We start from the raw sequence: 13,003 nt of genomic DNA on the forward strand, positions 1-13,003 counted from the left end.
GGCGCTATCACAGCCCCGCCAGCTTGCTCCAGCCCCACGTGGTTCCCTGGGCCCACAGGGAGGGTCTCGGGGCTATTGATTTCACTCCAGCCCCCCAAGTGCCAGTGACCTATCTTGGCTTCAGGAGCAAAGTTTTTCATGGAAGCTAAGAGCCACCTGATTTGTGAAAAACCGTTTCTTGGGTATGATGAACAAAATCTAGGAGGAAGATTTCCTTTCCTGCAGGGTCCAGAAATGGTCCAGCTCCGATTCCTTAAAGGACCTGTGTTTTACCCCTTCCCAGGCCACTCAAATGTAATCCAGCTGACATCATAGTCAACTCCCTTGACCTCAAGATGGAGCCTGACAATGTCCTATCTGTGTAGCACTTTGTAATTCCCAAAGTTCCTTTACTTCTAAAGTGTCGTTTAATCTTCACAGCAATACAGGAGATAGGCTGGACCTGTATTATTCTAGTTTTAACAGAAGCAGCTACCAAAGCTCAGAGTGGTTAAGTGACTTGCCCAAAGTCACACAGCTGCCAGGAAGTAGGGTAGGACCATAAGTCTTTGGGACTTTGGTCTGGGACTCTTGGTGTTCACTGTACCATACAGGTCCCGCCTCCTTCCCTACAGCGCTCAGGTACGTGTACTGAGAAGTGGAAGAGTCGTGTCACTTACTGGACTTTTCACTTAGGGACTTGGGGTGCAGAGGTGGCCCCAGCAGTCTGAGAGTGGACCTAGGGCAGAGGCAGGGGAGCAGGGGCTTCTGGGCATGGGGTGAGAGTGCAGGTGGGTTAGGGAAATGAGTTTGCATCTGTGAGTTAGTGACACACAGGATGGGGTGCGCACAGTCGGGCTGGAGGAGGGCACCAGGCGGCACTTCCAGGAACGACCCAGACGGGGAGGGGGAGGCTGGCAGAACACAGCTCCCATCTAGAACCGTCACTTACACGATGCCTGGCCTTTCGCTTGCTGGAGCCCAGCCTCTGCAGAACAGGCCGCTGGGCAGCTGGCCTCGTGCCCACTCTCCTGTTACCAATGAAAACCGCAGGCACAGACTCGGAAAGTCAGTATTTGGTTCTCGAGTGGCTATTTTAGGATTTTATTAACCAGGAGCAACCCAGGGCGTGCAGTTGTGGGTTTGCACAGACACGTGTCTCAAGAATCCTGGATGTGCTTCACGGTGGAGTTGAGAATTTCTAGTCCATGAAGCTCTCTCAGCTGAGCAGCAAACCTGTCGTAATGAGAACACAAGCTCCAGGACCTGTGTGCGGACTGCTGAGCCCAGGCCGCCCCTCACTAGCCCTGGCGGGGAGGGGGCAAGGGGCCGAGGCTGGGGCCCTGGAGCCCTCAGGGAGGCCCGCAGACACTGCCAACACTCTCGCTGAGTGGCGGGTGTGACAGCTGATCCAATGGCACCTGCTCTCGGGAACTTTGAGCTCACACTAGCTAACGTGCCATACTTTCTGTGGAAGAAAGGCTCTCTATTCCTCCCGTTTGAACAACCAGACAGAACTTGAAAGGACCTTGGATGCCATCCAAGCCAACCCTCTCATTCCACGGAGGAGGAGTCAGAGGCCTGAGGGTGCACCCTCCCTGCCAAGGGAGGCACCCCCTCTATGCCGGGGCTCAGGGCTCTGTCATGCAGCCACGGTGGGACCTGCTGGGAGCGTGAATGACTAGGAGTTTAAACGTTTAAACGCATCAGAAAGAACAGAGTATGAGGTAAACAGGAGCAGTGGACGCGGTTAGAGCAGAGCTGGCTTGCCCTGGCTTGTCCACGTCTCATGCTGGTTTGCTCCAGCAGGAGAATGTTATGAGCACTGGACCTTCTCCCATATGCTCAGGCCCTGGGCAGACAAGAATGAGGGGAGGGCTAACTCTTTTTGGAAAAGTAGAGGGGAAAGAAGGAGGGAGAGAGGAGAGATGGTGACAGGGAGAGGAAGGAGGAGTGGAAAGAGGAAGATGGAGAATGAGGGAGTGGAATCAGAGAGGACAATGGAAGGAAGCAGGCACCTGCATAGGGCCCTGTCAGATAAAAGTCTTCCCTCTCTGGGTGGAGCCTGAGGGCCCCCAGTTCCCTCAGGGAAGGCTTCTTCCAAGAGGCAGCTATCAGGGCCCAACCCTGTCTGCAGGGAAGGAACCAGGGCTCCTGGGGCAGAGCCCAGCCATGCAGGCGCCTGCTCGTTCTGAAACATGACCAAGGGCCCCGCACACCTGGGCTCGGCCGTGCACAGCTTCCCCAGAGCGATCCCTGCGTTCAGCGACACAGCCCTCTCCCCCACATCGCGGGCTGCGAGCTTCAACAGGACTTGCACGATGTCCGTCTTCAGCAGGGAGGACGCCACCTGGGGCACCTCCATGCAGTTCCCCAGGCAGAGGGCGGCGTTGCCCACCAGAATCTCATCCTCCGAGCCGAGCAGCGTCATGAGAACACTGAAGTCTGCAGGAGGAGAACAGGCATCGGTCCCTCCAAATCCCAAGCAGGAGGCTGGCAGAGGGATGGACGGCGCGAGGAGGTGTCAGTGGACGCTGAGGTGCCCAGAAGCTCTGAGAAAGGGCATGTCACTCCCTCATTTAGCAAAAGTGTACTGAGTGCCATCGGCTCCTTGCGGTGTGTGTCTCTGACATATTGCAGAGGCCTTGGGCAGCGTCTGGCACAACACTGATGGGAGTGGGTGAATGCTGCGTGGCAGGCACGCAGGGCTGTCTTCTCTAAAGTCTCCAGCCTTAACCTCTACTCTCCACCTGACAGCCCCGAGTGGGAGGCCACCGGCCTGCATCCTGGGCTGCAGGGCAAGCAATAGGGCCCAGAAGAAAGGTTCCTGCCTGCATGGAGGGGCCCTGGTGAGTCCCCTCCTGGCACATTCCAGGGGAGGGGTAAGGAGAACAGCAGCAGGCTGCCTGGCCTGGGAACCCTGCTACCAATGACTGTAGCCGATCTCAGTTACCAGAGCAAAGCTGGGCTCAGACTCCGGTGACTGTCCTTGCTCACTAAAAGTTGAACCTGTTTCTCCCCCTCCCCTGGTGAAAGAGGAGAACCCATGTTAGGTCGGTCGGTCTAAGCAGAATGCTTTAGAAACAATTTCATTTTAACTTGGCGACAGGCGGTAGCTCCCAGCTTCAACCCTGTTACCTGAGTCTGCAGCCTGGGCCTGCTACCTGTGCGCAGCCCAAGGCTAATTCAATGCTTTCCGAGCTGGAGGTGAGATGACATCTGACAGTGTAAGCACAGCTGAAGGCCGGGGAGAGGTAGCGGCTTTCCACTAAGTCCTTCCTTTCTGCTCAGCTGCGGTTCCCTTTGCAGCTTCAAGGATGACTAACCTCTGGGGTGTGGGCTCCGCTTAACGAAAGCATCACTTACTCTTGTCCAGTCTTATCACTTCCTCTCGTGCTTCATGGCAACTGTTGGTGCAGATGGCGAGGGTCTTCACGGCATAACGCGAGGCGGTCTGGCCTCCCGCCTAGATTGCGAATGAAATTAGAAAAATACCATCAATCCTGCAACTGTTCTTGGCAGAAACCACAGTGAGCAGCTGTGACTTGCTCGTGGCGTCCTAACGTCTAAAAGAGAGGCCCACTGAGAACGGGCGCACTTCCAGAGGAGCGTGGCCCTGCGGAGGGAGTGGCACTCACCCCCTCCCCAGCACAGCCCACACCAGGGGGTGCAGGCCTGACATGTACACCTGAGGAATCGCCTGGCAAGGCTTTGTGAGAGTGGCTGAGAAGGACCCGCTCACTGCAGGATTTGAGAACAAGGGCTGACTTGCCAAGGTTGCCAGGCCTGCACAGAGAACATCAGGGACCTACATCATTTTACGAGGTGACAACTGTCAAATCATAACCTAAAGCACGGTGCATATATGCATGCATAATACCACGGGTGTGCATGCAATCGGCAGCCTCTGGCAGGTTTGCAAGAGTTGTCCAGAGTGAATGACAGTCATCATGCGAGTGGCAGCCGAAACTCAGACTACCCTGTCCTGCCCTCTCAATACTGTCCCTGACCCAGCGCGGCAGCCCCACAGCAAGCATGCTTCCTGGCTCTGTAAGCCCCGAGTTTTATGAGGAAGTCTCCCACGGGGTCACCACACTCACGGGTGAGTGACCCTCCTGGGCATAGCTATCGCGGGAGGGATCAGAGATGGCAGCTACATGCGTCCCCTCGCCCTTCCGGGTGAGTCTGGTTACCTGTTGTACCCACTCGCTCAGACTCACTGCACTCATATCACAGGGAAACCTGAACAGCCTTTCGTTACATCCTTTTGTAACTGCACCCTGCGTATCTCACAGTGGAGTTACATCCTCCATCCTCCAGACAACTGGATAAAGCGCCGGGAGCGGGAAAACTCGAGCAGAGTAAGAGGCTGAGAAACCTTGGTGAGAGTTACTCAGACCATCGTTTTCCGGGACAGAGGCCATGCATGTGTAAGACAGGCTCGGACACAGGGTTTCTATATGTACTTAATGGACAGTTTACCTATTTAATTTATTTACTTACTTACTTAGAGGAACACAAGGAGGGAGGGGGAGAGAGAGAATTTGTCGTTCCACCTGTTTCTGCATTCATTGGTTGATTCTTGTACGTGACCCCAACAGAGATGGAACCCACAGCCTCGGCATATCTGGATGATGCTCTAATCAACTGAGCCACCCAGTCGGGGAACAGTTTACTTATCTATTCTCCACTCTTTTGTTGATGCTCAGAGCACAGTCTGGGTGGACACACAGAAGAGAATCCCCATTCAAGGTTGAAATCTAGCAGGGGTGCAATAGCGGCACCTCACTTCTGTTCCCCAAATAAAATAAGACGTTCCTGGAAGCTCCAGAGATTGTGAGCAATGACGGCATTTTACCTTCAGGAACTTAATCATTTTCTTCACCACTCCTGCTCTCAGGGCCTCCGCGACGATTTCCACGGAGGAAGGAAGGGTGCGGCTGAGAACGCCAGCAGCTCTCTAGGGAAGCAGAAAGTGAAGGGTAACTCAAAGTTCCTTTCAGACATGCTGAGGACCTTTACAAGTGAACCAGGGGGAGGTGAAACAACCATTAACATTGGAAGCCAAATTTGCACCTTGATCTTAAAAATATGTCATGGCCAAGTAGCAAGCACTGTTGTTTTTAATGCAGCTGCCAGGTAGGCCATTCAAAGGGCTGCGAACATTGTCCCTGGAGCATCGTGGCTCCGCTCATTTCTGCTTCACACAGGCCACCCAGTTCTCCTTTTGTAAGCCCTGGCCATACCGCGGTGCTGGTACCAGGCCCGAGGCAGCCTTCCTGGATTGATCCTCTGGGTCTTTTAGCTTTTCCTTTATTTGTTCTGAATCTGTCTTTTTGTTCTATTCTCTGGGAGACTTCCCATTCTAATTCTTTAAAATAGAAAGCTATTACTACAATTTGGCTATAATACTACTTTGAATTTTTCTGAGGATACAGATAATAGTTACTACTTTTTTGCTTTTTCCTACACCATCTCTGTGTTTGTTTGTTTTTCTGGTCAATTTTTCTGTTTATTGTGGTTTTTCTATTTATGTGTATGGCTTTCCTGAAATGTCTGGGGACCCTTAGCTGCCGATCACACTTATCAAAAAGATAACACGGTATGTTTGGGCCTGCTCCGTTTATGGGAAGCTGGTGAGAAAGTGGCAGGTGGCACCCCCAGATACTAGACAGCACACACGTCTTCTCCGGTCTCCCGGTACCTCTGAAGAAACGTGCTCAGATTCTGTGCCCGGGGGACAGACGGGGGCTGCCGAGTGCAGTCCCCTAGGCTCCCACTGCTGCCCTGTTGCACCTGGCATTTGGAAGGTGCCATCTCCTCCAGGGTCCCTTCCCAGCGCTGTGCCCCTCAGTCTGTGCTCTACACCCAAGTTTCTCCAGCTCTGCCTCTCCTGACCCACTGGTGTCCTCTTGCCTGTTCACTTTGTTGATGTGGGTTTCTCCTTCCCCCTATGCCTGTAGTCTCGTTTTAAGAGGTCTCAGAGGGAGAAGGCATAGACTGTGTTAGCACGACATCAGTCTTGCTTCCCTCGGGGGCTGGAATGTCTCCACAGCTGGCAGCACAGGTCTCTTTCCAGGCTCGAGACAGTAGAGAGCACCCTAAGGAAGGACCGATTCTCTTGCTGAAGCTGCTGCCCCTAACTGTGGCACATGCAGAGTCCTGGGAAAGTCTGGCCAAGAGAGTCCTGAATGGTTAGCAAAAAGCTAGTGCTGGCCTAGCTTTAGGTTTAGACTAGAGGTGGGGACTATACAGCCTGTGGGCCATGGAAGGCCCACAGAATCATGTTGCTTGGTCCTGCCAAGGCATTAGGGGTGAGTTAATTAAATGTCTGACCAAATATAGCAGGCTAATTTTTAAGTTGATAATTTGGTATGGCCCAAGAATGATGTTATAAATATCCAAATGGCCCTTGGCAGAAAAAAGGTTCCCCATCCCAGATTTAGACCATCCAGAAAATCCAATACCCAACAACAATGGTGCTCACCACTCTGGGGGTCATGGATCCTTTCTGAGGATCTGATGGAAGTTGTGCTGCCCCCCACCCATGAAAATGCACATACACTTAGAATTTTCTATACAATCGCAGTGGGTTCCAAGGAACTGCAGACTTACCACGCGTTCCTGGAGCCCAGGTTAAAAACCCGCTACAATGCCGGAACTGACCTCAGGGAAGTGTGGGCATGCCAGCTCCAAATAGGATGCTCTGGGTCTACTCAGAACCTTCACCCCCATCCTGAAACCGGCCTCCAGTCTGTGACCTTTGAAGGGCTGGCTTCCCAGGGTGCCCTGAATGTGACTCCAGTGATTTTTCTAGGCTTTGGGGCCCTACTAGGCGGGAAAGTTGGGGTAATTCTTAATGTGCATTTATACCACATCCTGGGATTCTGGCAAATAGCCTCTTGAACCACATCAGTATCCCCTGACACACTGTGCTCCCCGTCCGCCTTCTCGGTTTTCTTATCCAAATGGAAACGGAGTTTAAAAGCCATTCCAGCATCTACCTCCAAGGGGGCTAAGGCCAGCATGCTTAAACAGCCTCCGGGATCACTGGCTTGAAAACCTGGGTTTGGTTCTGTTGATCATGGAAAAGAGATTCTACATAAAATTGCATGACCCATTCCATTTGCACAAGGATATCTTGAAATAGGACAAATCAGATAAGTTCCAAACCAGACACCAAAGGGCTCCTGGACTCTAGGCGGCTCCACAGATGGGTGCTGGGCAGTGGTCACCAAATCCCATGAAGCTGAAGGCAAGTCTGAGGATTGTGTGATTATGGGCACGATTCTGAGGAGCGTGCCCTCCCCATCCCTCAGAGCTGGCAGAATATCAAAGGTGTGATGCCTTTGAAAGGGTAAGATGCACTGACATTACAACAACACGAAGGAGAACAAAGGATGCTGTTCTGGCTCTCCTGATCTTACTGTCAGGATTCCTCCATCCTGGCTGTTCAGTAGCAACATGCACCTCCTGCTCACCTCCGCGGCCCAGACCTGCAGCCATGGGGACAGAGACAGGGCTGTGAATGCTCTGGTCATCAGAGTCGTTGATGGAGCTCCCTCTGAGCCCTGATGAGAGCTGACCACCCTCCTGTTCACCACCACATTCCCTCACAACACCTACTGCTCTCCTCTCACTACAGGGCACCATACCTTAAGGGTAGGAACCACATTTTATCTGACTTTGTAAATGCAGGACCTAGCAGTGTGCTCATCCTGCACACTCAATTTTTTCTGAATGAGCACCTGATCAAGTGACTCATGTATCCCTCAGTGAAGCAGAGAGAGCGTCCCCCAGCATTTCCCAGTCCCACTGCCCGTGCTGGCTCTAGGGGTTTCTAGCTCTTGGTGAAAATGAGAACAGTCTATGCAACAGAATGTGTTTAGGTTGTTCCAGGGCTCAAGTTAGGGAGAAAAGAATACTGTACCTCAGAGACAAAGGGGGACTGAAGACACAAGTTCATCATGAGTCCCAGGAGTGCATATATGACGTCTCTGGACAGATCTACATCCTCCTCACACCTGGCCTTTGAAAACAAAACAAGGTAACCCATGACCTTTCTGTCATGCAGCTTTTATACACACACACACACACACACACACACACACACATACTAGTATACTAGAGACTTGGTGCATGAATTCATGCATGGCTGGGGTCCCTTGGCCTGGCCGGCAATCAGGCTGATCGGGGCCGGTAGGCCGGAGGCGGGCGGGGTGTGGGTTGGGGAGGGACCACAGGAGGGTGGCTGGCTGCGGGAGGTTGGTTGTGGGAGCGCACTGACCTGTGTTGAACATCTGCCCCCTTGTGGTCAGTGTGCATCATAGCGACCAGTCGCTGGTCGTTTGGTCAACTGGTCGTAACAGTCACTTAGGCTTTTATATATATAAATATATATTTCTATATTTAGTTGATTTTAGAGAGAGAGGAAGGGAGAGGGAGAGGAAGAAGGAGAGGGACAGGGAGAGAGACACATCTATCTGATGCCTCCCGTATACACCCTTACTGGGGATCAAACCTGCCACCTTTTGGTGTATGGGACAATGCTCCAACCAACTGAGCCATACCAGCCAGGGCTGCCTTGTAGTTTTTGAAGTCATCTTCCCTTGGCAATGGTCTCAGCATTACTGACACTGCTTACACTGCCAATGTCATGAACCTACGTGATGCTGGAAGATTAGAGACCAGTCTATGAGTTAGTGTAGTGTGGAACACTCCCAAGGAGTCTCTTGTGCCTCTGCCATGTGACCCTGGTTCAACCTGGTCCTGTGTTTACACTGAAGACTGAGCTGCTCAAATGGGTGGTCAAGCCAACTCCGCCAGCAAACCCTTCAAGGCTCTCCAGGGTGAATGAGACATGATGTGGAGGCTTGCTGAGGTCGGCCGCCCATAAAATCTGTGGTTATAGAAGGAAGAAGCCACTGGCTCCAGCCCTCTCAAACAGAATTTTTAGAAGATTTAGATAATGAAGAAGAAGCCAACACCCCCAAAGCAGATGGAAGACCAGCCTTAAGGAGAAAAGCTAAAATACCATGAGGCCCAAGCAAGCATCCCCAAATTCCTCAGAGGCAGACATCTGTCTTCTGGTGGCAGCGTCAGTACTGAGGTTCCCCATGATGGCAACACACTGGCTGAGAGCTGAGGTGTTGACTTCCTTGGGGTCTCGCTTCTAAAAGAGAATCATGAGAAAGCAAATGTGCAGAGAGCAGGCAGATGATGCCAGCGTCATCCCCAGAGGCACCCCTCGTGCACCAAAACGCCTGGGAACCAGAGAGTGCAGCGTCACACTGGCATCAATGGGGTCATGCTGGCACCAGGGTGGAGGCACATGGGTTAACCCCAAAGCACGTGGCCTGGAACAGAGAGGCCTTGGGCTCATCTCAGGGATACCACCAACCAGCCTGGACAGCAGAGCTTCCACTTCCACGTCTGAAAGACTGGGCCGTGGACGTGCTCAGGTCCCCTGAGACGTGGCTCCCCAGGGACAGGGACTAGTCCCAGCATGCTCTCCTCGAACTCCCCCACCCCCTTGCTCTTCCCTGCCTCCCCAGCTCAGATCGCCACGCTCGCCCTCCTGACCTGGACAACTTTCATTCAGGGTGGCACACAGTCCTTATGACCAGACTTGGGATCACAGGGGACTGATTAACCTGAACACTCTCTTGCCTTCACCCCAGACGCAGAGGCCATGTCCAGCTCTTCCTCCCCCGCGATGAGCCTGCATGTGCCCTCTCCACCTGGCCCAGCTAGCGCTGTTTTAATAAGAACTGTGTAAATTCCAGCTGTGAATAAATGATTCCTGAACCTGAGAGTCAACAGGCGCTCTGGAGTGTGACTGTGTTTAAACTGCTCATGCCCCTGAGAGTCAGAGATGATGAAACCAAGACCTGCTCACCAGCACGGCTCTGAGAGCCGGGAGAACACCTGCGAGGTTGGCCCGGAACCAGACTTGGAATCTGTTGGGAGAACACCAGCCGTGATTTAGCTCCACACTGTACAAGCTATAGGAGAAATGCAGTCTCAGGGGACGGGGTGAACAGACACAACCTCTGGGCCCCTGTGTTTGCCATGTGCCTGGATGACTCATTCGGAAACAGAAGAGAATGCCCCAGGTATATGACGCGACTTTCATCTCTCCAAGTCTGAAGAATTGCCTTTGATGTTAAACATCAGGTCTCAGATGGCAGCACTGATGCAGAAAGTGCTGGAATCCCTAGGCTCTGCTGAACTGACCTCCCAACCCCCTGCCCTCCCCTCGCTCCGAGTCTGCGCTGTGTGCTGTGTAAACAGGAAGTGCAGTGCAAGCATGGTTCCTCGGCACAGCCATAAGGAGACCTAGCTACACATGTGCCTCCAGTGCTACATGTGCCTCCAGTGCTACACGTGTCTCCATATGCTGTGCACTATTTCTACATGCTACACACGTGTCTCCACATGCTACACACATCTCTGCACACTACACACACGTCTCCACATGCTTCATACCTCTACATGCTACAAACCTCTACACACACCCACACGCTACACACATCTCCATATGCTACGCATATCTCCACATTACAAACACATATCCATGTGTTACATGTCTCCACATGTTATACACATCACATGGCACACACGTCCCTACATGCTACACTCATGTCTCCACATGCTACACATGCATCTCCACACACCAGAGCAGCTACTGAGTCCCCAGCCTGTGCCGAGGGCCTGTCCAGGAGCAAAGCAGCACTCTCTCATGATCATTTCTAAGCACGATGTTCTAAAGGTGGTGAGGAAATTAAACAAAAAACAAGAGACACTGAAAAAAACAACAACACTTAAGAATTATGAAAAATGTAAGACCTTTACTGAATTCCCCAGTAGCTAAGCCAAAAAAAGCAGGGGGGATGGTTACCCATAATGCCACTGGCAACCCAAGAGGAGGCTCCATTTTACTGTGCACTCTCTCCCTCACTCACATCTATTCAGTACACATTCGTTAGGCAGTTCCCATTAGGTGCTGATTAAGGGGAAGAAGCTTCTCCAACACACAGTAGGCTTGTCTAATGTGTTTTAAGTACGTTACTGCTTCCAACCCCGTTGAGGACTGGGTCCCCTGCCCCGAGGGGCTGGAGCAGCAGTGCTGACCACGGCCCAGGAAGGCATCAGCCCTCCTACTCAGTGAGCCTGCGATGCCCACTGGCCAGCCTCCCTGTATGCTGCACATTCTAAACTATCAGACAGTCAGCAACAGTTAAGGAGAGATGTCAACTTCTGTAAATAAATGTTACCTTTCTTCCAGCGCCAAGTCTGTGAGCAGTCCCATGGCTGAGGTGGCCCTCTCGTCTGAGAAGTCAAGAAATGACACCAGGGCTTCTAATAATCTGCAAAAAATCCAGTACAACCTCAGAGTGGGCTGTCCTCCAACTGACAGCATTTCCATCAGGGACACCTTGCAAGGCCAGGAAGGAGCCAGATGCAGGTGAGGTAGCTGGAGTGGCCCTGCCATGCCCCCTAGGAAGCCCAGCTCCTGGCCATCCATGACACAGACTCTCCTGCAGAGTGGCTCTACCACCATGTGCAGTCCCAGGGTTGAGCAGTTTTAACCCAAGTTCACTGATTATCAGACGACTACAGGAAGGAATTGCTGGAGCTTCTGCCATGTGACTCTGGCTTGGCCAAGTTCAATCACATAAATGACATCTAAATGGCATGCTACTAATCTGCTAATGACTAAAGTAGGAGGGCTCCCTAATAAGGTGGGGGATGGAATAAAGACTTCACAAGATTTTGACAGGCTGCTGAATATATCAGACAAAATTTAATTCAGTGAAACTCAAACTCCTCCACTTAGAGCTGGAAATTCTGCATAAGTAACAGAATTGGTAGACGTGGTTTATAACTAGTTCATATGAACAAGATTCAAGGGTTATTGGGTAACTGCAAACCCATTATGAGCAAAGAGACTGGTGGAGTTGCCAAAAAAAGCTAATGCAACCCCAGGTTGCCCTGACAGACTGACCAGCCCAGGACGAAGCAGGGGCCACTTGTGCAACCAGCAGGCCCATACTCAGCACCCACAGTGCGCTCAGTGCTGTGCTCAGTCCAGGGAGGGCAGGACTAAGCACTTGGGTGATATGCCAGAAACAAATTCATGTCAAGTGGGCACAGAGTCCACCTGGTGGGAGGTGTGGGAGGATGGCGATGAAGGCTTCAAAGAGCAGATGATATGTTAGCTCTCACTTGAAAGTGTAGTGCTGGCTTTTTGTTCCGTTGTTCATTCAATCGACACCTGCTGGGCACTGTCCAAGGAGCTTGCAGGCCAGTGTCAGGCACACGGGGAGCAGAGCATTCCAGGCACAGCACACAGCATTCACCAAGACGACGTGGCATCAGACAGCAGGGCACATTTGGGGGCTGCCAGCAGGTCCTCACAGCGAGTGCTTAGTGTGTGAGGAGAGGACAGGGAATGGCGAGGCTAGAGATCTGGACAGGGCCAGCCTGTCATAGTGGCCTTCTGTGGCCTGCTGGAAAGTCTGCACTCTGCCCTGCAGGACGAGGTGTCCCCAGTGTGGCGGATAGAGGACTTACTTGGTAGTGGGGTGTGTGTGTGGGGGGGGGGGGGCGGATTCTTGAGCCCACCTCAGCCTAGTGCAGTGATGGCGAACCTATGACACGTGTGTCAGAGGTGACACGAGAACTCATTTTTTCGGTTGATTTTTCTTTGTTAAATGGCATTTAAATATATAAAATAAATATCAAAAATGTAAGTCTTTGTTTTACTATGGTTGCAAATATCAAAAAATTTCTATATGTGACATGGCACCAGAGTTAAGTTAGGGTTTTTCAAAATGCTGACACGCCGAGCTCAAAAGGTTCGCCATCACTGGCCTAGTGGAAGGAGGCTGCACTTAAACCAAGTCCCCAGGTGACTCCTGGGTACCATACTTCTCAGCAGCTGGAGAACTAGTCTTATAGGCATGGTCATGCTAGTATTTTCAGTAGGAAACTAACAGGACAGATGTGCACGTTAGACAAA

The 13,003-nt window shown here is 52.0% G+C and overlaps 1 protein-coding gene across 2 annotated transcripts in view; it reads right to left on the reverse strand.

Annotated features, from left to right (window-relative positions):
- Positions 1 to 1,086: 1,086 nt before the first annotated feature.
- Positions 1,087 to 13,003, reverse strand: part of TTC12 (tetratricopeptide repeat domain 12) — a 38,248-nt gene continuing 26,331 nt past the window's right edge. For both annotated transcript variants that reach the window (XM_023757926.1, XM_023757925.1), the window contains exons 12-20: positions 11,256 to 11,348; positions 9,878 to 9,938; positions 9,014 to 9,151; positions 7,910 to 8,008; positions 7,407 to 7,475; positions 4,838 to 4,939; positions 3,346 to 3,445; positions 2,199 to 2,424; positions 1,087 to 1,215 (exon numbers count right to left, since the gene is read on the reverse strand). In XM_023757926.1, the coding sequence (XP_023613694.1) occupies positions 1,140 to 1,215; positions 2,199 to 2,424; positions 3,346 to 3,445; positions 4,838 to 4,939; positions 7,407 to 7,475; positions 7,910 to 8,008; positions 9,014 to 9,151; positions 9,878 to 9,938; positions 11,256 to 11,348 (964 nt within the window). In that variant the 3' untranslated portion in view covers positions 1,087 to 1,139. The remainder of the gene's footprint in view (positions 1,216 to 2,198; positions 2,425 to 3,345; positions 3,446 to 4,837; positions 4,940 to 7,406; positions 7,476 to 7,909; positions 8,009 to 9,013; positions 9,152 to 9,877; positions 9,939 to 11,255; positions 11,349 to 13,003) is intronic.

Source organism: Myotis lucifugus, unplaced genomic scaffold (assembly GCF_000147115.1).
Source record: "Myotis lucifugus unplaced genomic scaffold, Myoluc2.0 scaffold_117, whole genome shotgun sequence".
Taxonomy (NCBI): Eukaryota; Metazoa; Chordata; class Mammalia; order Chiroptera; family Vespertilionidae; genus Myotis; species Myotis lucifugus.